This window comes from Pseudochaenichthys georgianus, chromosome 22 (assembly GCF_902827115.2).
Source record: "Pseudochaenichthys georgianus chromosome 22, fPseGeo1.2, whole genome shotgun sequence".
Lineage (NCBI taxonomy): Eukaryota > Metazoa > Chordata > Actinopteri > Perciformes > Channichthyidae > Pseudochaenichthys > Pseudochaenichthys georgianus.
The window spans coordinates 6874967-6898110 of NC_047524.1; the positions used below are offsets into that span (position 1 = coordinate 6874967).

The 23144-nt window shown below is 37.1% G+C and overlaps 4 protein-coding genes across 5 annotated transcripts in view; 2 read left to right on the plus strand and 2 right to left on the minus strand.

The window, feature by feature from the left end:
• LOC117467279 (phospholipase B1, membrane-associated) overlaps positions 1-23144 on the minus strand; it is a 57431-nt gene that overhangs the window by 11963 nt on the left and 22324 nt on the right. The window contains exon 3 of the mRNA XM_071201633.1: positions 643-702. The gene's annotated coding sequence lies outside the window, so the exon portion shown is untranslated. The remainder of the gene's footprint in view (positions 1-642; positions 703-23144) is intronic.
• Positions 2403-5944, plus strand: LOC117468074 (dr1-associated corepressor). The gene is made up of 6 exons (XM_034112038.1): positions 2403-2534; positions 3209-3281; positions 3942-4035; positions 4199-4312; positions 4760-4859; positions 5248-5944. Exons 1-6 carry the CDS (start codon positions 2493-2495, stop codon positions 5272-5274), a joined length of 450 nt encoding a protein of 149 aa, XP_033967929.1. The 5' UTR covers positions 2403-2492; the 3' UTR covers positions 5275-5944.
• Positions 6013-11550, minus strand: LOC117468073 (activator of 90 kDa heat shock protein ATPase homolog 1-like). The gene is made up of 9 exons (XM_034112037.2): positions 11335-11550; positions 9905-10095; positions 9519-9601; positions 9305-9422; positions 8197-8285; positions 7938-8066; positions 7738-7839; positions 7417-7468; positions 6013-6960 (listed from the first exon to the last, which is right to left on the minus strand). The coding sequence occupies exons 1-9, from the start codon at positions 11412-11414 to the stop codon at positions 6788-6790; spliced, it is 1017 nt and encodes a 338-aa protein (XP_033967928.1). The 5' UTR covers positions 11415-11550; the 3' UTR covers positions 6013-6787.
• cdca4 (cell division cycle associated 4) lies at positions 15187-21998 on the plus strand. Of its 2 annotated transcripts, XM_034111171.2 has the most exons (3): positions 15187-15361; positions 18895-19032; positions 19357-21998. In XM_034111171.2, exon 3 carries the CDS (start codon positions 19366-19368, stop codon positions 20278-20280), a length of 915 nt encoding a protein of 304 aa, XP_033967062.1. In that variant the 5' UTR covers positions 15187-15361; positions 18895-19032; positions 19357-19365; the 3' UTR covers positions 20281-21998. The 2 variants fall into 2 exon arrangements, with proteins under 2 accessions (XP_033967062.1, XP_033967063.1); XM_034111172.2 differs by lacking the exon at positions 18895-19032 and having other exon boundaries at positions 15188-15361.

A 23144-nucleotide genomic window follows, 5' to 3' on the forward strand; every position in this document is an offset into this window, starting at 1 on the left:
CTAGAGGGCCCTGACGCCTCGCCACTGATTACTACTATTATTATTATTGTTATTATATATGTATTATTATTTTTTTTTTCACTTTTCATTTTTCAAATGAGGGTGCATAACGACTCAACTGAGGGTGCAATGCACCCTTATGCACCCCCATAGAACCGGGCTTGGGCTATACTAGTATGAGGAAAATGATGGGTACATTTTGCAATTTCATCCAATTGTAAAGAAAGGAAACATATTTGATTATTAATTCTGAGCCGTCTTTGAATTAATAAAAAGCAGTTTAAATGCCCATTTTTTGTACATTTATATACAACAATAAATATGTGTGAGTGCATTGAGAGATATTGTTGTGGAGAGTCATTTATATATAAATCGCAAAATACATTTGTGAATCCTTCTGTGAGCATTTATTAATATTGAGACTGATCTGACTCCATACAGATGTTAAGTTCACCTAGGAATGGTATCATTGACTTAAATGTTCAAATAAATGTTGCTCTTCTGTCTATATTGGTCATATGATGCCCCTTGACTGAAATGCTTCCTGTTCAATATCCCTACTGATTTCCTTAACATTCTGGGATGAGAGTCTAAATCACAATTTACTCTAAACTGTCAACTGATGTCCCTTTCATCACTCACCTCAGCAATGGACCTCTCTCCACTGTCCCTGTGTTCTGCCTCTGACTCACTCTCAAGCGCCTAGATGTCAAGAGAGGTGGTGAAGTGATCATTATGTATTGAGCAGTATACTCTTTCACATTGAATCATAACAAGTCATACTGAATGTAAATACAACTGACTCTAAAGTAAGTCCCAGTCTGTGACATTGGACATTTTGAAGACTCAAAGTCCCAAGCAGTAGGCTATAGGTAGAATATTAGCTAGTCTATGTAATGTGCACAGAAAATAAATAGTTAACTGAATACTGGGATGAAAATTGCCTATAAGCACTCAGTAAAACATAAACACACACAAACAGCTTCTGAATGATAAGAAGTATAATTAAAACATAATGCACATTACCATTTTGAGAGAGAGTACCGAAGTTAAAGAACTCAGAAAATAATCTCTTATCGAACTGAGGCTCCAGTAAAACACACTGAATGGGTCTCTACATGGACATCATGGTGTTGACATGAGGACAGAGAGATCGGGTTATTCATGTTCCCTGTTTACATGATAAATACTAGTAACCTGGCATGTCGATGCTTTTTCTCATCTAAACTATTCAGTATTTGTATCTCTCTATCATGACATAAAGACGAAACTCCTCTCCAGAAGTGAGACGCTTTTGCCGCCGCCGCCGCCACTGTTAACTGATTAACTGCTACCAGCTGATGACTTAATTTCCTATTCTTTGAAAAAAATGTTCTTATGTCCATGTTGTCTGGGGGAGAAAACATATCAAACAAAGAGATCGTCAGCTTTGATTTTCGCTGTATTAACAATGTCCTGAACACTTGGTGTGTGTGTGCCTTCCTCCGCTACCGGCATCGCTTCATACAACACATCTGAGCTGCCCAACTATGACAACACTCCTTGAACATGCGCGCGCTATGTGAGAATCTGCCTTGGTACAAAGTAGCAGTGAAAACATGGTACGGAGTTTCATTGATTTGGGCATTCTCTCAATGAGCAAGTGGAATGGATTTGATAGTGAAGCACTGACACAGCGCTCTATAAAGTGCGGCGAGTGGAGAGACCGATTCACGGACTTTCCACATGGTAAAAGTGGGGGGGTCTAAACTAATCATTTCAAAAAGTGGGGGGGACTTGTCCCACCCTCATATAATGGCTGCGACGCCCATGGATTAAGTCCATATAAAGAGAAATCACCAAGTCAAGTGTAAATGATGAACAAGACACCACCTGAAGCTCCACTTACTATCTTTTTCCCACACGTTCAATAGCAAAGTCCATTTCCTGCTTCAAACCATAATATGCTACTAAAACCCACATACAAAGCTTATTAGTTAGATATTTTTGACAGGATAGGCAATATTTAATTTCTTTCCAGTCTTGCTCCTGCAACCTGTGGTAGAAAGTGACTATTTTTCATTAACAGAGATTTTTTACACTGTTGTAATGTTATTTTACCCAAGTGAATTATCTGAGTACTTCTTCTAGCTCTGGGAAATAGTCTAACTGTTAAACTAGCTACTCTAAAAGCAAGGAGGGTTAAATTAAACGTAAATATCAGAAGAAAACGTTAAATGCACTTATCTGATGGGCTTTAAACACTATGTAGTTATGTTACCTTTAAATCATTATTTATAAATATGTATTAATGAATAACCTAACCGGTGTGAACACAGCATAACAAAAACGCGGGACTCGTGACGTCAGTATCGGGGTCACGCGGGGTTGACCTCAGGTGTTCGCGTGTTTTTCAGGTAAATTCCAGCTGAAGGTAAACAAATGGACTCAGCGGCGGTTTGCGGTGAAAACATGAAACATTTGACCGAACTGCGCGGTTTAAAGCGAGTAAAATGCCCGGACAGAAGAGAAGATATAATGTACGATTCCCCCCTGTGAGTACAAACTTTATTTTAGAGTTTAAAGATGTTAAAAGTTAAAGATAAAAATGATTAGCCGCGTTCATGTAGCATGAAGTGCTGGGCGCAACGTTCAGGTGATGCCGGAAATCTGGGTTAAACGGCGTAAACACTAAGACTGTCAATTGTCATGTTCAATATTACCCGAGTGAAATTTGGATTATTCACAAGACGGAAGTTTAGTAAACAATGTAAGCCTTCATAAGAACAATAATATGATGGAGTAATTGATGTACAAGTTATTTTCAGTTTTGGTATTGTTTAGACAACACAAAATGGCACGTTTAACCTGTATAACATAGCAAATGAATTGAGAGGCTAATGAAAGTAAAAGTAAAATAAGTAGTATAAGCGATTTCGTTGCTTTACTATAACACTTTTGATTGTAAATAACTTTTATCAGAAACAGAAATTGTTCCATATTTGTCTCTCTTCTTGTGTTTTATGTTGTTTTTCCTTGGGTATATTATTAGTTGACATGTGCAGATTTCCGTAACATCAAAAGTGTCACATGCTAGCAAATAAAACATTCTGAATGCTAAATTAAGTTCTGATTTACATGCTGTCTGATGTACAACCTCAGATACAGGAAACGGAGGTTTATATAATTTCTCTGAAAGTGTCCTAAAGTTCTTTGTTTCTGCTCACAGAGTCGCATCAAGAAGATCATGCAGAAGGACACAGAGGTGGGGAGGATTGCGATGGCAGTTCCTGTGTTAATCTGTATCTTTTTACGCTTTCAGATGTGGTGGATTAGCTGTGAGTATGTATTATTATGCATCACTTTATTTCCACCAATCTGTTTTCCTTTAACTTCTTCTTTAGGGTTTACGGACACATGGCATGCAAAACCTTTTGACTAACAGTGGTGTGAAGTAATTAAGTACAACGTTAAAGTACTTGTTCTTGAATATTTCAATGTAATGCTTTACTTAAGATTACTACATTGTTTGGCAGCTTTACTTTCTAGTTATATTTGTTATATTGTTGAATGAAGACTAAATCAAAATGTGTAAATTAAGAATACTAAAAATATTCTTGCCGATGATTCAATCTGTTTTAGGCTATAAATACTAGTGCCTACAAAGCCAACTTTATTGTCAATCTTCCAGTTTGTGTGTACAGACAGAGAGATCGAAATACCGTTTCCCACAATCCCGAATATAAAAACAAATGTATATTAAAATATAAAAACCTGTGTGCAAATAATATATATACACAGTCAAAGACACATTTTGACATGTGCACACATTAAGACCTAAATCATAAAAACACAACAATTAATATGTACAAAATAACAGTCACTTCAATATTTTCAGAATGTATTTTAATTGTATGTAGAAATGTGTTGATGTTTTTAAAGTCCTGAATGTCAGAGATCAGCTCGAGCGCTGGAAATGTTCCTGAAGTCTCTGCTGACCAAAATCTGTCTGATCACTCAGTCCAAGAACAGCTGCGTCGTGTCTGTTGCTCACATGTGAGTAGACCACAATTCCACAAATATCAGGTCAATATTAAACTACACACTTTTGGACTTAAAACAAAGGAAAACATCTGTGTTTAATCTTCTTAAATTGTCCCAAGATATAAATTGAGAATGGTGTATATGAGGATAATGAATTGATCATGTTTCTGTGTAGGAAGCAGTGCATAGAGTCGGAGAAGCTCTTCCACTTCCTCATAGATCTGGCGGAGCGACCCTCGTCTGCCGCACAGAAAGACGCCAGAGGTCTGAACCTGTGGCCGCTGTACAGGTGGAGACTGGAGTTATTATTATCAGACGTTATAATTCTTAACTTCAAACATCACAGACTGTTTGGGTGGTGAAACGTGTGACCTGATGTCCTTTTGGCATAACTAGTGTTTCTGCATTTAGTCAACAGATTTTCATTAACCTTTCAAAGGAAGTGTACTTTATTAGGACTTTTAGAAGCATTAAAAGAAGGTAACAATGAAATATTGTGCGTTGAAATAAAGTAGAGTTATTAAATACTAACATTTAATAATAATTATAATTTTTATTAAATATTTTCTATTGAGTGAATTATTTTTCTTGTGTTTATAAATACTGAATATTGAAACAATATTGGAACTAAACTAAAACTTTATTTGAAAGAATACATTTTTCAGTTTATTGGCCATCTGGTTAGTTGACAAAATGCTTCAGCTCTAATTTATATGTTTCATGATATTCTTCCCAGGTCAAAAATGCATGAAATTCAGGTTCAAAAACCGCCTGAAGTGGTAGAAATGGCCCCACGGCGAAACCTGGGCTCACTGGACAACGACTCCAGCTCCAGTGTACGTATATGCTTCTTACTGTACAAACAAATGACTGATGATGATCTCCCGTTGCTTGTTTTTTAATACCCCAAATTAAAGCATGACTACAAAGGCAGGTCTTGGTGTACTGTTGTGTGCCAAAAAGACTATGAAGCTATGTCACAATAGCGACCCCATGAGGAGGAAATGTTAATTACACTCCAGAAAAAAAGCTTTTCTATTTTTTGATTATTTCCTAAACTTTGGTAAAAATGTCCTTTGCAATCAGAAGAAAAGGTCATGTTGTTCTTTGGACTAAAAGAGTTTATTCTTGCTATAATAAGCTAATAAAAAAAACAGATCCAGTGTTAACCCATTTGATTTGGTCCGATTTGTGTTCAAAAGATGTGTCTCTTTTTTCCTGCAGGAGTCAGAGCTTTACATCTGCCTTTGAGTGAACAACCAGAGGTTCCATCAATCCGTCAACTTCCAGCATCCTTTCATCATGTTTATTTTATTTAAATGTTTATTTTTATTTAAACGCTGCTTGTCCAGGTTAACGTGTAGGTAATAACTATGGAACAAAATCTAATTTTCTTTTCAATTTAGGGGGGAAAACATTTAAGTTGGTTAATACTTTAGACCTTTGGCTGCTAATGTACAGTTTGGGGTTCTTTTTGTTTTTGAAAATATATATTTATGGTGTTTTGTAATGAAGCCTGTTCCCTTTTTGTTTGTAGCAGATATGCTAGGAGGACAGGAAGAAGTTGAATGCTCTGTGTAAGTTAACATTAAGGTATAATGAATGTATTATGCCATTTAAATGACATCAGACTTTTAAATCCTATGTTTTTCATGCTATTTGCTTTGTTCAAAAGTTGAATTCACATGGTGTTACCCTATATGACTGCTTTAAATCCCAGTTTCCCTTAACATTTTATGCAGCAGCCTTTAAAACTTAAGTGCTTATTTTGCTAAACTGTGACCTTCATGGTTGCTACTGTGAGCGTTTAACTTTTAAAGCACTTGTAAATTAACGTTTTAAAGAGAGCGAGCCCATAAGGCTCACACAAATGGTTTCTTGCTCACGTGAACGTTTCCTTATGGCTCCGTGTCTTTGCATGTGAAGTCAAATTGTAAATAAATAACTTCTGTGATTTAATGTGAAAGTTAAATAAAAACAAATCAAGAGCATAGGAGAGATTGGTTTATTCCAAGAAACTAATTGTTATACATTGTGAGGTGAAATGATGAATAAATAGACGCACTTCGTTCTGAAAACTTTACTGGAAATTGACATTTAAGCCAAATACAGCAATACTTCTCTCTTGAGTTGCTAAGCTAGCTAGCTGCGTGAAGAGAGGAACCCGATTTCATTTTCCAATACTTTAAATGATTTGCGCTGAAGCTCCCAGTTGATCCTGTGATGACTTTTCAATGAAATACCAGTAAGGTAAAGTTCTGCTTAGCTCAGTGACACATTTCAGTAAATTCATATCCAGTAGTCATTCCTCCGTCTGTCTTAAATAAAACATGCATCTTCACTACAGTTACACTTGAAGAGTAAAATATGTATTAAAAAAAGCATTTATTTTTTTTCAAGTAAAAGAAAATCCAAACATTTATTTTCTGTCTTGCAGTAATTACATATTTATAGACTTGGAGGCCAATTTGCATTAGTGGTTCAATAGATTAATATTTTTGCTTTATTCAATCCAGTCTCCAAGGCACAGTCCATGAATCCCTCTCCTTTGAACTGACCCAAACACTGATCGAGAGAAATCTAGACTTAAATACGTTGAAAGAAATTAAAACATTTACAGACGAGTGACAGAACGGCCTCACCTCATTATCTCTTGCTTCAGAGTTTACAATGGGACATCTTGTGCCAGAGAGATCACAGGACAAGTTTTAAAAATTTCAAAATTGAGGAAAAAAAAACACCATAGACTACAGTTGAAACGTTTTCAGTAGAGTCGAGATCCGAAGCCAAAAGTCTGTTTAATAGCTTCAAAGTAGTATCGCTTCCAGCCCTCTTTCGTGCGGTCCTCCTCGTTGTCGGGGACGCCTCGACAGTCCACCTTCAGCTCCGTCTCGCTGCTGCGGTCCTTGAACGTCATGGAGATCGTAGAGTAATGCTCTGTGGGGCAAAAACACCCGAAAAATAAGCCCCAAAATGCAACATTTCTATTTCCCCCCCAAATAATAGTCCCGATTCAAAGATTCTGCAGTCAATTTCTTACCTGCAGAGTTTAAATACTTTGTTCGTTAGGAACTGTTGATTATGAGTTTACTTAAATGATCATGATGCACCTCATAATAACATGATGATGTTTTGTTTACTGAAAGAAGCTACACATTTTACATTTGTAATGTGTGTAATAAAAGAAAGCTAAAAACTATATTTCAAGAAAGGTAAATCGACTAATTCGTACGAGCTAAATTGTTTCCCCAAATATAATGACATATAAAACATATGGTGTGTTTGAGTAGATAAGATGTACACTTTTATAGACAATCATTTCTAATGTAAGACAAAAACATTGGTGTCAAATCGGCTCTTAGAATATAAATGAAAATGTATAAATGAACGTACCAGCAGGCCAGTTGTTATACCTCCACTTCATAACTATTTTCTCATCAGGAACCTGGTGGAGAGGATTCATTGTTAATGTTAAAGGGTAAAATAGAGGACAACAAATTGCACATTTACTAAAAGTGAATTTCAAGCCAAAACCCACTCTTATCATCACACCTAAAGTGTTACTAGAAATGCAATTGCAAGACATTTTTTACAGAATTCCTTTATACCCACAGCAATGAAAAAACATACTGAGATGTTTCACTAGCTGTTCACACAAACGTAGTATGTATTGATTGTTATTTAATGCTTAGCTTGGTTTAAAGGTTGTCTTACCAGATCTGTGAATTCACCGAAAACATTTCCATCTAGCAGACGAAACTTTCCGCCTTTCTCTCCGTCCACTGACGCTGGAGCGTGCGTGAACGCCTGAACCATCTGCAGATGCATAAGATAAACACATTTGCTGGCTGATTCTTCGAACCATCTGTGAGATGAATGTGCACTCAAGAGTCAGATATGGAGAGGAAGCTTACATCCTGGTTGAGGAAGACCCTGTAGAGATCAGCCGGGGAGGTGAGGAACTTTTCCCTCATGCTGAACTTGCAGGTGGGGATCTTGACGCCGGTGTTGATCGGAGCAACTGTGCTGCCTGAGGAGGAAATCTGTTCCACAACAAGAATAAAGAAAGTGTGGTGAGGGAGGATCAGTGCTGCGATGGTGTAAATCATTTAGGGACAGGAGCTGTGTGGGATAATGTAAAATGTGGCTGAGGATCTTTTGTAATTTACGCACCTGAGTTTTATTCAGCTTGGCTTTGGACTGCGATGTTGTGGTCTTGGCCATACCGTTGGCTGTAGGCAGGATCATTCCCTGTGTGAACTCTGAAATAAAAAAATGAAACAAAATCAGCTTAAACCTTTTTTTAAATCATCAAAGAAAAAGTATTTCAGTTTAAATAATCAGTACGAAATACTTATATCTAAAACTTGTCTCATATTAACATTTTCTACATAACCATTTTTTATTCTGTTTTTACACGTATATTTGTTAACCCAAATGTTAAATATGACCTATGAAAAACTCTGTTAAAATATATCAAATTAAAGGTAAACATTGTGAATATCCCAAAGATGTGAATATTAATGAAACTAAAAACTATGAAGGCGTGTAACGGTCATTAAGGCAGAAAATGCAGAGAGATGTTCCGAGAAAATGCAGACACTAAGGTTGTTAATTACAGGGTATATGCAGGAATCCTGAAGTCAGATGTAAGACCTTTTAAGTCCTTTTTTAAGACCCTTTCCATACATTTGAAGACCTCATCGCCACTTTGAGTTTTAACCGGTTACATTGGCGACACACTTTACCTCACATTGACTATACACAGTATTGATTATCCTTCCTCCTTATCTTCCAACCATTTGGACGCAAACTTGCATTTCCCCATAACGATGCTGCTTAACAACCGGAGTAAACGGACCTTCGCTCGCTATCAAGCAGTGAGCGTGCGATGTCCTGTTCAGATGACGTCAAATCCAACACGATGCCATAAATAAACTACACAGAATCACACTACACACCTACGCAATGATTACATTCAGGCAGACTGTAGAATACAACCTCTTTGGACAATTCATATACTTATTGAAAACAAGCTACAAAATGTAATACCTTGGAAAATGCCGTTTAAGACTTTTTAATAGCCTTAATTTTCGCTAAATTGATTTATCAACTTTTAATACTTTTTAAGACCCCGCGGACCCCCTGTAATGATTTTTTTTTTTTTACAGTCCAACGTTGTTGGTTAGTGATCCTGTGTTTTAGTTTGTGTGGTGAGTGAACCATTTTGTTTGAATTACCATCACTGTATTCCTTTAAATCACAGAATGGTTTCACTCACCTGTTTTCAAGTAACCAACGTAGCTTCCCAGGACCTGGCGGATATTGTCAGCTCCTTTTGTTCTCATCAGCTGGGTGAGGGGTGTTTCAGGTTCATCTTTATTCAACGACACAGAGATCTGCACAAAGATCAAAAGGTGGGATTTCAAAAACGCTGTTCCTACAACATGCAGTCGGTTGAAAACACTACACACAAACTCTTTGGTGAAACTTACATCCAGATCCTCCATGTCGTTCTCGTCCGAAAGGTTTGGGACATCAATGGATCCTGTATACTTGACTCCTGCTTTTGACACTCCTGGGAAAATAAAGAGAATACAGTTGTCAAATGGAACTTGAAGCCTCTTTATTCAGCTTTCTTTAAAAATAACAACAGAGGAACACTTCTTTTTGGTCAACTGTTACTGTCCTCTACTCGCTGTGGTTTCTATTTTAAGAAGCATTTACCTGCCAAAATGAGAAAGTGGTCAAAACTACACCGAAAATGATCACTGCTTTATGCACGCCTAGTTATTTCCTGTGTATTCATCCAGCAATCAATTTTATGCTAATATATTTCACAGCAAAACAACAGCAACAGTAGCTTCAGTCTCCTACTCACCAGTCCAAGTAGCTTTCAGGTTCCATTCATAAAAGAAAATGAGTTTCCCTTTACGGTTGTTAATGGAGGCCTCTCCTTCCACCTTGGCGACTTCTGTCACCTCACAGCTCCCCTCCTCGTTCTCCACGATCAAACCGAGGAGGAGGAATTTTAATTTGTCTGACGACCAGTTTGTTGCATCTCGTTCAGTCCTGCAAAGTGAACACATCCAAAAAGGTAAATAACCACGATTTTAATTTTCTTCCTCTATAATATTCACATACATAGCATTTGCAATCTCATCTTTACTGTTACATCTTTCCATATTGTTTAATGTTTTTGGATACTTTCCTTTTTTTCTTAAGATGTATTGCTTAACACTAAATTGGTCAATTTGTTCACCATTGACCAATTTATCTTGATGGATTTAGTATCTTTACAACCAACATATTGTAGATTCCACCTTACAATTCATTGACATTTAGCTCTAAATACAGCAGTGTGATGAATTATCAACAACTATTGCATCTTTACAAAGCACTTGAAGTCAAATTACATTACATTCAAACTAAATTAAACGACATAAGCGTCCTGATTTACTCTGTTAGGAATCACATATAACTGATTATCTAGGCCTTTGTATTGAGAAAAACAGACATATAAATACCTAACAGAAAGAGGACAGGGCATTCGTAACTATTAAAAAATAAAGGCGTTTCACTTAATTGTCTGTGAGAAACGGTAGATCATCTAATGCAAAGTATTGTTAGTCTAAATAACACACACTCAAATCTAGAATAAACACTTTTTTCTGATATTTACGGTAAATATTTCAACATTCCTTAACTGATTGATGTTACCATGGATATTAATTGGGTTAGGAAACCATGGAGAAAACTCCATAAAACAGCATACAGTTTGGTAAGTACTCAGTCTGTAGGAAATGTGATGAATGAATACTTAATGCCACTTTTACACTGCTGCTACTTTGTGCTCACAACAAGAAATGGCTGTCAGATCACAAAAATCTCGATTCATAAAAAAACAAGATATCGATTTGCTGCAACTTTTAAGATATAATGTACCTTACATGTCCTATAGAGGTGTAACAACACACGATTACACTACACGGCTCGTTATTACACCGGAACACGTGTGGCGTAACCATTCTGTTGTTAACGGCTAACACCTCCATACATACATTAAAGCTACAGTAGCTAGCTGCAAGGGAAGCTAACTTCAAAACGAGAGCTCGATCAAGAAAACCTGTAACATTTGATCATTTACTTTAATAAAACCTCAGAGCTCTCTGCGAAAATCTAGACGGCAGTTGTTCATCAGCAAATAGGAGCAACATCTAAAAATAACAGATATAGCCATAAATAGTATGTCAATGTGTTACATTAGCATTAGCAGGCTAGTTAGCGTAGTGTCCTTTCGTGATTTCTCACCAGTGCCAGTTGTTGACATTAGTCGCGTCGGCTCTCTCTTCTACGATCCAACGAGGGTCCCCTTCTCCCCATTTAGCCATTTTTTTCCGAAATATTTAACGTGTAGAGCTGTGTGCGGATGGCAGATTTGTTGCCGGTGACTGTCCCGGTGCACGTTTTTTCTAGAAGCCTCTGGCAGCTGCTGGCCCTCCGCGGTGCTCCTGCACTTGTCGTCCGTGTGTAGAAAATTCTAGAAACGGAACTCTGTGAAATAATGTTGAAACGTTCCGCCCTACCGGAAGTGACCTTCTAAGGAATATTTCCCCACAATAAAACGAAGACATCTGGAGGGAAATAACACTTTATGAAATATCCATTACCTAAGTATTACTATACAAAAAGTATTATATATATACATACATATAATTTACACTTTGTATTGGTGTATTAGTGCATAGACAAGAACATATATAGATTAGAAAAGAAAAGATACATCATAAATATTCAACAACAACAAACAAAACATTCATTTTGATGCACAATATACTTGCTAGTCAGGAAGGTGGACTATGATATACCAGGGGATGTTCAAATGTTTACAGTATTTTGAGTACAAATAATATACCATGTATAAAAGTAGTGATTATGCATGAGTACATTTCTGATTAATATATATTACTGTTTTGGATTAGATTTACTAATGTGAATGATTACATTCTTATTGCAACTGGTAAATCTAGGGATAATTAGTATTTATATATGAAGCAGGTTCTGAGAAACTCATCGCTTCAATTTCCTACAATTACCATCAATACTGATTTATCATTCATCCATTCATCATCATCACTTTTAGTAGCATAAGTAGCATAACATGGAAATACTCAATCTCGTCATTGTACTTAATTACAGTACTTGAGTAAATGTACTTAGTTACATTCCTCCACTAATCTTAGACATGACTCATTTCATATTTTGTATGTTTCTGATTTTGTATATTTCTGGTATTTATGTTTGTATAATAACACAGTCATTGAAATTTTATATTTTAGCTTTTTCCTACTTTGTAATGCAACTGCAAAAACCCCCTAAATTAAGTTCTGTCCTAAATGATTGTTGTCTTTGATAAACACGTTATTTGGGTAATAGATAATAAGATCTAATAAAAATGTGTTGAAAATAATCCTGTTTTTTCTCTGATAAACTGAATAACATCGAATTTTGGATTGGGCAAAACAAGACATGTCAAGACATCCGCTCGCGCTTTAGGAAACTACAAAGAGAGTTTTTCATAGCTAACCTTGTATAGTGAAAACATTTGTTGCCACATAAATATCATCCCCAGAGCATTTACATGGCTCACAGTAAACACATTCCACAGAATTTACATATTAAACGTTTGCAGGCAAATGATGGGAATGTGCTGTTATCTATGGTTTCAAACAGCCTATTCCTCTTGTACTGCGGTATGCATCACTGCATATCTTTGGACATATATGCACTACTTTTTATTTTGTATTTTTGTATTTTATTATATATGTTGCGTTGTTGGAGGAGCAGGAGCTCAGGTCAGAAGAATTTCATTGCCATTTCTACATTGTAGCTTGGTGCATATGACAATAAAACCTTTGAATCTTGTTATCTGTATTTTGTTGAAAGGGTTCACAAGTGGGATGTCAGTAAGGGAGGGTTTTTTCTGAAACATTGGAAAATTGGTTGTACCTAAAGGAGACTGTATGATACGCTTTCTGGGAAATAGCTCTTAGATGAAACTGGCACAACTCAAAATAATGCTTTATGACAAAATATGTAAAGTAATGGATCAAAGTAGTAAAGACATTTTACTTAGTTCATTAATTAAGTACAATTCTGAGGTACTCTTTATCTGAGTAATTTCATTACACTTTCATCCAACTTTAGTTACTTTTGAGATTCAGATGATCTAATTCAAAATATGATTAGATAGATATATAGATCTATATAGCTATAGCTATTTACTCATTACACTTTCATCCAACTTTAGTTACTTTTGAGATTCAGATGATCTAATTCAAAATATGATTAGATAGATATATAGATCTATATAGCTATAGCTATTTACTCATTACACTTTCATCCAACTTTAGTTACTTTTGAGATTCAGATGATCTAATTCAAATTATAGATATATAGATCTATATAGCTATAGCAGATTATAGAGATATAACTATAGGTTAGAATATCCAGACGCAGTTTACAAGTAATTTAAACAAGCTCCACTTTTACCAGCTGTGATAGACACGTTCATGCATCAATAATCATCTGCAGTAATGTAATATATGATTTTGAAAAGGGTCCTTAATCATAACACATACTTTTATTTTTTAGATTTAAGTATAATTTGATGCCAATACTTTAAACACATTACAGGGGAAGCTGTGGCTCAGTGGGTAGTGCGCTGAACTTCAAATCAGGGGGTAGCAAGCTCGAGTCCCATGCACTGCAGTCAGCATGTCGTTGTGTCCCTGGGCAAGACACTTCACCCCAAATTGCTCCTGTGGGGATTGCCCACAGTACTGAATGTATGTAAGTCACTTTGGATAAAAGCAACTAACAAGTTAAATGTAATGTAATTACAGGAATTGGTTACCATTAATCAGTATTGGATTGGCACTATCCTAAGGAAAATACTTTAAAATGAGTCTGCAGCCTGCTTTAAAAACTAAACTACATTACATTTGAGCAACTTACAATATATCGTACATGTAATAAACAATAAAGATACAAACTCAGAACAACAAGAAAAATGCAGATATGTTCACTTAAAATATGCCAATCTTCACTAGGTACTACCTGTATTCATAAATCGTCATTTAGTCAATCATATTGTGAATAATAATAAGGAAATACACAAAATAGTCTACCTAGTTTCTATCCACTCCTGGGTACTTTTGTATTTGTAATTTGTGAATATTATGAACAATGAATTTACTCAAAAATAGGTATTTTGTGTACTTAGTTACATTCCACCACTTGGTAATATTTGTATTTATAATATGTGAATATTCAAAATATAATAACTCAAAAATAAAACATGTACAGTAACCTACTATACTACTTTCCATGACTTTGTACTAAATGTATTCATAATCTGTGAATATTCTGAATTATTCCTCCACCACTAACTAGTTGTTTTTTTGTTTTTCTTTTGTATATAAAACATAAACGATCAAAATGTTTAATTTCTTGTCTACTCAGTTACTTTCCACCCTTGGGTGCTCTTTGTATTTATAAATTGTCCTTTTTTATGATTAATGGAATTACTCAACAATAGGTATGTTGTTTACTAAGTTACTTTCCATCATTGGGTAATATTTGTATGTATAATATTCAAAATAATTCAAAATGTGATAGCTACAATATAAACATAGTTAGTTGTTCTTATATATTATTATTTGTAACTTATTTATATAGACTAAATACATGTTCAATTAATGCACATTCATCACTAACAGCCAATTTAACATAATATGTTTAATTTCTTGTCTACTTAGTTACTTTCCACGCCTCTTTGTATTTATAATATATGTGAATAGTCCAAAATAAGTCGTACTCACGACTGTGCACTGAAAGTATTCATAATTTGTGAATCTCCTGAATAAATCCTAAACCACTAAATAGTTGTTTTTTATATATAAAACAAATGGGTACATCATGTAAATCTAATTAATGCACATTCTTCACTAACACCCAGCACAACTTATAGATGTTTAATTTCTCGTTCTCGGGTGCACACTGCAGGCTTTCACTTCTTAGTCAAATTAAAACGTCTGGAGAGGGAGAAAGAGCAGGGATAAATCATTAGAGAGGAATCCCAGGCATATGGCTGGCTTTTGTCGGCTCCCCTCCCCCTCCCGTCCCTTCCTTCCCTCCCTTGCTCCGCAGCAGCAGCAGGACAGAGGTAGTTCAGTTTTTGAAGCCGTGGCATGAATGATCTCATCTGAACCTGATCTCCGCTTTCCCTGCCGTCGATCCTATGACCGAGACGGGAATAAAATAACACAAACACGAGGTGAGTACCGGGCCGTTAGTCGCCGTTGTTACCCGGCGAGACCGTGTTTTTTTGTTTTTTTTCCGGGGGAACTTAAACAGCCCAGCCGCGGTAAAAAAAACTCTTGTTTTTGGCTAGAAAAAGGAGGAAGGACCGCGGAGGATGTGTGTGGGTGGGCGCTGTAGGCTAATTAGCCGAACTTGCTAGCATTTATGTCGTACAAGCAATACATAAAGAAGGTTATATTGAGACCAACTGTTTTCATTTTTCTACTGTTTCACTGAACATATTAGCACAGTTAGCTTAGCTCATAAAGTCAGAGCCGTAGCTTAGCTAGTAGCCGGCTAGCTGTTAGCTACTAGCGCAAAATGGCCTCATTGTCGCTCGGTAGCTCTGATGCTGAAAAGACAAAGCATGCGGCAGTCACGGCCAGCAGCTACGAGCCGCTCTCTTCAGCCGCTCTGCAAGCTCCACAACACCGGCTCATAAAGCTTAATTAGTGTTATTCACAGGGAAATGTGAAAAATACAATGCCGCCGTGTTGTGAGTTTATTTACACGTTTAGTACGGTAGGCTGTGAAAGTGGAGAGGTTTCGGTGTGCAGTGGGGGATGGGTCATGCTAGCAGCCATTGACGTAAAGCAAGGCTGCATTCTGTTTGGCTCCTAGCATAATACAAGGGCTCAGTTTAATACAGAGGTGGAAGAAGTACAAAGTTGCACTACCAGATTGTAGGAATACTCTGTTACAATTTAAAGTCCTGCATTCAAAACGTTACTCAAGTAGAAAAGTATTAGCCTTAAAATATACTTAAAGTACCAACAGTACAAGTACTCATTATGCAGATTTCAGAACAATATATATTATGTTTTGATTATAATTATTATTGCATGTAAAGGTGAAGCTAGTTTTAATTTAAACCTGTATGCTACAGGGTAGCTTGTGAATGTTACTCAAGGTGTAACTAAAGTATTATGTAAGGGTTGTTTATATTTGACATTATTTATCACAATCTGCTAAGTTACTAAATAAATTAAATGTTTGTAGCAGAGTAAAAGTGCAATATTTACCTCTGAATTGTCGTGGGGTAGGAGTACAAAGTAAAATATAGACAAGTACAATTGTATTTAAGTACAGAATACAAATTAGTTACTTTACACCAGTGGTTTAGTAGTCATCTTTCTATAGCTGTGTATAGTAGTGCTGTGTTGCATATATACAATTGTCTAATACAACTTTTGTGACTACAATATTATTTGCGTAATATTTTTGTTTTTTTACATTTGATTACTCATTTCCTGCTAGACAAGTTTATTTGAACATCACATGTGTCAGCATTTCCTTGTTTTATCTTGTTGAAACTGTGAGTACATTTACATAACATGACAGGAATGTGTAAGTTTAAACTATTGGTTGTGCAGGAAGTGGTATGGATCTTGACCGCTGCAATAAGCATCTCTGGCAGACAAATTATGTCCTAATAATCAATATATGTTTGGGTTATACTTGCAGCATTTGAAATGATAGGTGCCTATAAGAACATGATTCTTTTAGGGTGTCTTTGGTGTAAAGTTATTGCATTTTGTATTATTGTATTATAGTGGTTTTTCATGTCAAATTTGTCAGAAAATCTCTGAATATATTGAAAATATAATAGATACTGATAGTTGTAGTGTATATGTCTGATATTTTAGGGTAATCAAGATCATTTTTGGTTCATTTACATTCTGTAGGTGTTATGTTTTTGCATCAGTTGTATGATGTGAGTTTGTCTGCTACAGGTGCGACATAAGAATGATCAAGTTATAGACCCAAGTCATTTAAACTCTGATTTATACAACACATCATCTTGAAATTTGACCCAAAAATGCTGAACCATATGGTGTTCAAAACCACCCTTTTTCTATATACCTGTAAATGTCATGTCCCAAACATGTCCCAAACTGTTGTTTCTTCAATTTGCAGTGTGCTTTCTCTCAGGTTGTAGGTCTTCCTGGTTTTATCCAATTGAACTTTTACTTGTTGTTGTTGTTGTTTTTTCTTCCGAGAGATATTGCTCTATAGTGTGTCTTGTTTAACAGGGACCAGCCACAAATGCACTACACAAGAAGCAAACATTTCTCCATAATTCTTTTCCTACCCTTTTTGTATTTTAGATCTACGGGCACTTTCATAAATGACTTTTTTCCTATTCTGTCCAATGTCAGGAAATGTTATTCCCTGTGCAAGCGAGGACTCAAAGAAAGTGAAGGCTCCCAAACAATTCAGTGTATATTAGTTCTACTTCTTTTTTTGGTAAGGGTTATATCATTCATGTGATCAATCAGGGGAAGACAGTAGCTGTAACTTAATCTTTCTTTCTCATTTCATGTCAGGTTGTCATGTGTGTAAAGAAGCAAAGTTATTCCCACATTAAAGGCTGGAGAGAAGGAGCGGAGAGTTTACAATCAACCCCAAATAAGAAATTTGTTTGACTATATGTTGATTAAATGTCAAATGTTACAATTGTGTTTTTGTCTTTCTAGTTTTTGGCCTCAAATTCTTGCACAACACTCCTGCAGTCTTACAGTGTGTTAATTTGGTGATGGTATGTAATTTGCACTGATTATAGGGTCCTGGTTTTGCCTGGTATTTGAAGATGAACATTTAAAGGAAAACAAATTCAGCTTTGTTGGAGATGAATTGTGACAATAACGGCAGTGTTTTCCATTAGCTTGATTTTGGTTTCCAGCAGAAATGTGGGGCTTCTTTTGTAAAATTGCTAACAACTCTTTGCTGTTTGCTTTTTACTCTGTAAACCCTATTGCTATGCTGTTACAGTCAAGCATGTATCAATACCATTGTCATTGTACCCCTGGTTTTACTTTTTTGTGATTATTTTTAAAGAAATGTATCACAAAGTTTAAATTAGGTGGATCATTCACCCAAAATGCCCTGCCAACACTGGCAGGTTTTTTACACGGGAGACACAGCTGGACACTGCACATTATTTTTCTGTCTGGAAAATTAAATGCCCCAGGCAACTGTTCAGACCTCAGTCTCCTTCTTACGATCATTTTTGGGGAGTCAGAGGGCCTTCAATGTTGGCAGGAGTGTTATTTTATTCCTGTAAGACAACTGTGTGCCAAACGGTGTGTAATAAGGAAGTTGACTCTACTCTTCTTCCCCTCCTTCAGTGAAGAGAAAGTGAAAATCTTGTTCTACTAGTTTTTGAATCTTGGCGTGTGTAGACCCGGAAACCTGTTATCCCTTGTAAATACTAGTGGTTCATGGTGGTGTATTGTATTGTGATATTGTCAATGCTATTTTTTGTCATATTCTTATCACTTTTACCCCCTTAAAAGCACCTATTGATTAGGATATTTTCTTGCTCACAGGTGGCAGTGGGAAAGAATATAAGTGCACTGATCATGTAACTTGAGTGCTGTGTTTGTTTTCTGACAAAGGTCTGTCTAGTCTGTGCTTACTTTGATGCAGCGTTTGCATTTAGTTGGTAACCATGCTATTTTCGGTGGCTCAGTGGTCTGTTAAAAGTGTGGTTGTTCCGCCCAGCAGGAGTCTTGCCTCAGACTGGCCTAAAATGGGCAGAAATGGTGCTGAACAAAAGCTGCTTGTCACTCGTACAAAAGTACTTGAAGCGTTGCAGCCGGGACCGAGCTGCATTTCTATTGCCTGTGCCTCTCAACAGGAAAGGTATAGCAAACTTTAAGAAAAAAACTACAACAAACATTTACTGTTTACTGTAGTCCATTGAGGGTTTAAACCTGTAGTTTATTTATAACGTCACAGCTGCTGTTGAGCAGCTTGTAGCTCCCTCATGACCATACACAGATAAAACACCACATAGCCTTATTACATCACACATTTACATAATTAATTACATGGCACTTACTTTTTTCACAACAATCTTAGCTAGTGAACAGTAGGCATTTTGTGTGTTGTAAGTGTGATACATTTACTGATTCTAAGATAAGTCAAATGTCTGACTTTTTTTCTTTCTCCCCGCCATCACCACAGAGAGACAACATGTTCCCGAAGGGCACCAAGCGCAAGTTCTCAGACCCCGGAGAGGAACCGGTCTCCGAGGAGGACCAGGCCCCGGTGACTCCATCTGCGGCGGCCCGGACGCTGACGTCGGCATACAGCCTACAGCGGCAGTCGCTGCTTGACATGTCGCTGATCAAGCTGCAGCTCTGCCACATGCTGGTCGAGCCCAACCTGTGCCGCTCGGTGCTCATAGCCAACACAGTGCGGCAGATCCAGGAGGAGATGACCCAGGACGGCACCTGGCAGATAATGACCCAGGCGCTGGCAGCCGCCCAGTGTCCCGCAGACCGCCTGGTGGCCACAGAGGTGCTGTGCCGGCAGACGGACCCGGCGGGGCAAAGCCCGAAGCCCTGCTCAGGGGCCGGCCTGGAGGAAGGCTACCACGCTGAGGAGGTGGTGATGGAGGGAGACGTGGAGACAGAGGTCACCATGTCCACTTTGTCGCCCGTCTCCCCCCAGCTGTCCTCGGCCTCGTACCTCGCAGGTCCCTTTGGCATGGGACCCTGCTGGGAGGAGGAAGAAGAAGAAGATGGTGAGTGCGAGGAGGATGAAGAGGAGGACAGCGAGGAGTGTGCGTCTGAGAGTGAAGAGGGGGACCGGGACCACCTGAGCCCAGATACCAGGACAGGGGAGCAGGTTTTTGGGACTTTTGAGATCAAACACCCAGCGCCGCCCCCTGACCCTGCCCTCGAGGAACTGTTTTCAGATGTGGACCCGTCCTACTACGATCTCGACACGGTGCTGACAGGCATGCAGAGTGCTCCTAAGATGGGGCCTTACGATCTGCTGGAGAGCCTTTCCTCTCACGGGCCCACAGCCCTCAGCTCCAGCTCGAGCTGCAGGTCAGACCTGAACGAACTGGACCACATCATGGAGATCATTGTGGGATCCTGAAACTAAAAACATTCCTCTGGCCTGTCAGAGGCCTCAGACTCTTTCCAGACTATGCACAGTACACATGTGCATGTTCTGTATGTGGTATTGTTACACATGGAGATTGTTAGAGGTTTTGGGGACAAGGTAGGGAATTAACAGCAAGCCAATTAGATTTTGGGATCGGCTGTTAGAGGTGTATTTAGTCTTCTGACGGCCACTTAGGCAAGTCGGCAGCTGCTGTTGGGACCCTCCTCTTTTATTCAGAAATTGTAATTGGCAGTTAAAGTAGAGATCAGAAATGAGTGAATTTTGGGATTCACAAGCCACGTTGGTCTGTGGGTGAAGCGGTTAGTTTCCTACTTTGTTGATGAAATCCAAAACTTGACAATATGTGTGAGAGAGGGCGAAGATAATTACCTATACCATGATGCATTCTTATTTACGTACTTTCCATGTTTACGTCTGTCATACATTCTGTCGTACTAGCTCCTTCTGGTCGTATTCTCTGCCATTCTGTCCATTTTCTATTTATTGTATCATGGACTGAGGAACAACTCATCACACTACATGCATCAGAAACAGAACAAATTGTAAATCCAAATCTATGAATCAATGCATATTTTCCTAAAGATTTGAGCAATTATGAATGGAATATATGTATATGTACGTATGTGTATATAGAAATATATTTTTTGCATTATACAGCTGGGGGATTTTGCAAGTATCATTTGATATTAATTATTATTTTTCCCTCCCAAGCGGTTTTTAAGATTTTAATGTAGCCAGACTCGAGACAGTGTCTTCCCATGGTTTGGTAAAAACAAGTCGACTGTAACAGGTTTCAGGACTGGCATCGAAACACTTTTTCAAGGCGCTGTTCTTTCATTTTCTCAAAAGCTTTACGCACGGCAGGGAAATAACTGCCGGACACCAACCAAATGCTGGATAACATTTGACTGTTTCTGTTAAGTTAACAGTAGCCAGTGGTAAAACGTAAGTCATTTTCCTGCCCTGCTTTACATACAGATCTAATAACAATAATAACAGCTTTTTTTCCGGAAGCATTTTTGGAGAAAACCCCGGGGTGGTAACTGCATCAAGAAGCCATATTTCTTTCTCTGATTTGTTAGAACAACAAATGAAGAGTTCTGTTTGTCAACCCAACCTAATTTATTGTTTTATTTATTGTATTTATTATATCTAGGTACCGACATGCCATATTGACGTATCAATTCAACCACGAGGCCCGATGAAATTATATTTATCCAAATTTTCCCTCCGTTTTGAATGCAGTACCTATTTATTACTCACATTTTTTTATTATTATTAGCAGTAATAATAATAACCGGGTTACTATTCAGATCACTATGCAGCTCTGTCATACGTGTTTCAAAATGATTGTATACGACTCAATGTCCTTTAATTATTTTATGCAAACAGTTGCCTTTTCTCCTAAAGATGTGGAAAAATCAAATGCATTTTTCAAAAAATTGTTCATTATCATCGTGATGAAGAGATTTAACTCAGGCAAACTAAATGTATTGACAAAAATACAGTATTACGACACGCTTATTACCTTACCACAACACTCCTGAAGGATGTCACTCTGGTCTGAATGGGAGCTAGAACTTCAAAGACTAATTACCGTTGTAAAATGTATGCATTTTTTTATATTAAGGAAAAACATTGTAGCATCTTTGTAAATATTTTTTATAATAAAAGGTGCAACTATTAAATGTGTGAACTGGATCAATCATTTTAGTATTAAGCATATTTTATCTTGTTTTCTTACTGCTTTAAAAAAGACTTGTTTGTTTGACCTAATAGCCTTATGAAAGATAAGGCTCGTCAAGACACTGCAGGCTGGGGGCGGTAACAGATTGTATGTAAAGGGATTATGTAATCGGGATACAGAAAAAAAGGTAACTGTTACATAAAGTAGACGTAGTTAGATAACTGGTAATTTTTTTAAATAAAGAATGGGGATTCCTAGCAGTCCTTAAGAGTAAATGGAAAGTTGCAAGGCTGGAAATTGTATGACATTTTTCTGAACAAAATGCCACTGCAACCATGAAAAGGCAAAACATGCAACAGTATTTAGAATTGTCTTTACACAAAATAATTAAAAGCAGGAAATATATTACGAGAATTGGGGCAAACTTTCAATGCTTCAACCATACTTTTTAAAGAAATGTGCCTTCAGAAATACAGCTACAACTACCGTGCCTATTTTTTATACTTGATTAATCTACAGATATTTTACAATGACCTGTTAAGCCCATAAAAGGTCAAACAATTGCTATAATAACTTCTCATAACGGTCCACTGCAACTCTTACTACTTTTAAATCCAGGCTGAAGACTTTTCTTTTTGCCGCTGCTTTTAATTGAGCTATTCACATCTTAAACTGCACTGTAAACTTGTATTAATGTATTTTTTCTTTTAATGTTTATTTTATTATCTTTGCTTTTTAATGACTGTTTTTAAATGCCATTTTCTTAATGTCTTTTCTTTTTGTAAAGCACTTTGAATTACCTTGTGATGAAAGGTGCTATATAAATAAACTTGCCTTGCCTTGCTAAACAGTATTTCTTTAGATGCCTTGCTTTGTTCAAACAAAAACCAAAAAAAGTTGCCACAAATATTTAGTTAACATCAACCATCCCATTGAGCACGGGAAGTCCTATCATTTGAGAAACTCGACTTAGAGAATATTGGAATTATTTCACTACATCTGCCTGAAAAAGGACTGAATTGATAGAGGTAAGTGATGAAGGTGTATTGTGCACTGCTACAGTAACTGCTGAGGTTTCTTATGGATGATTTTTCTAAATGAATGTGAATTCGATGTAACTCTGGTGCAGTTTGGCTGCAGAAGGACC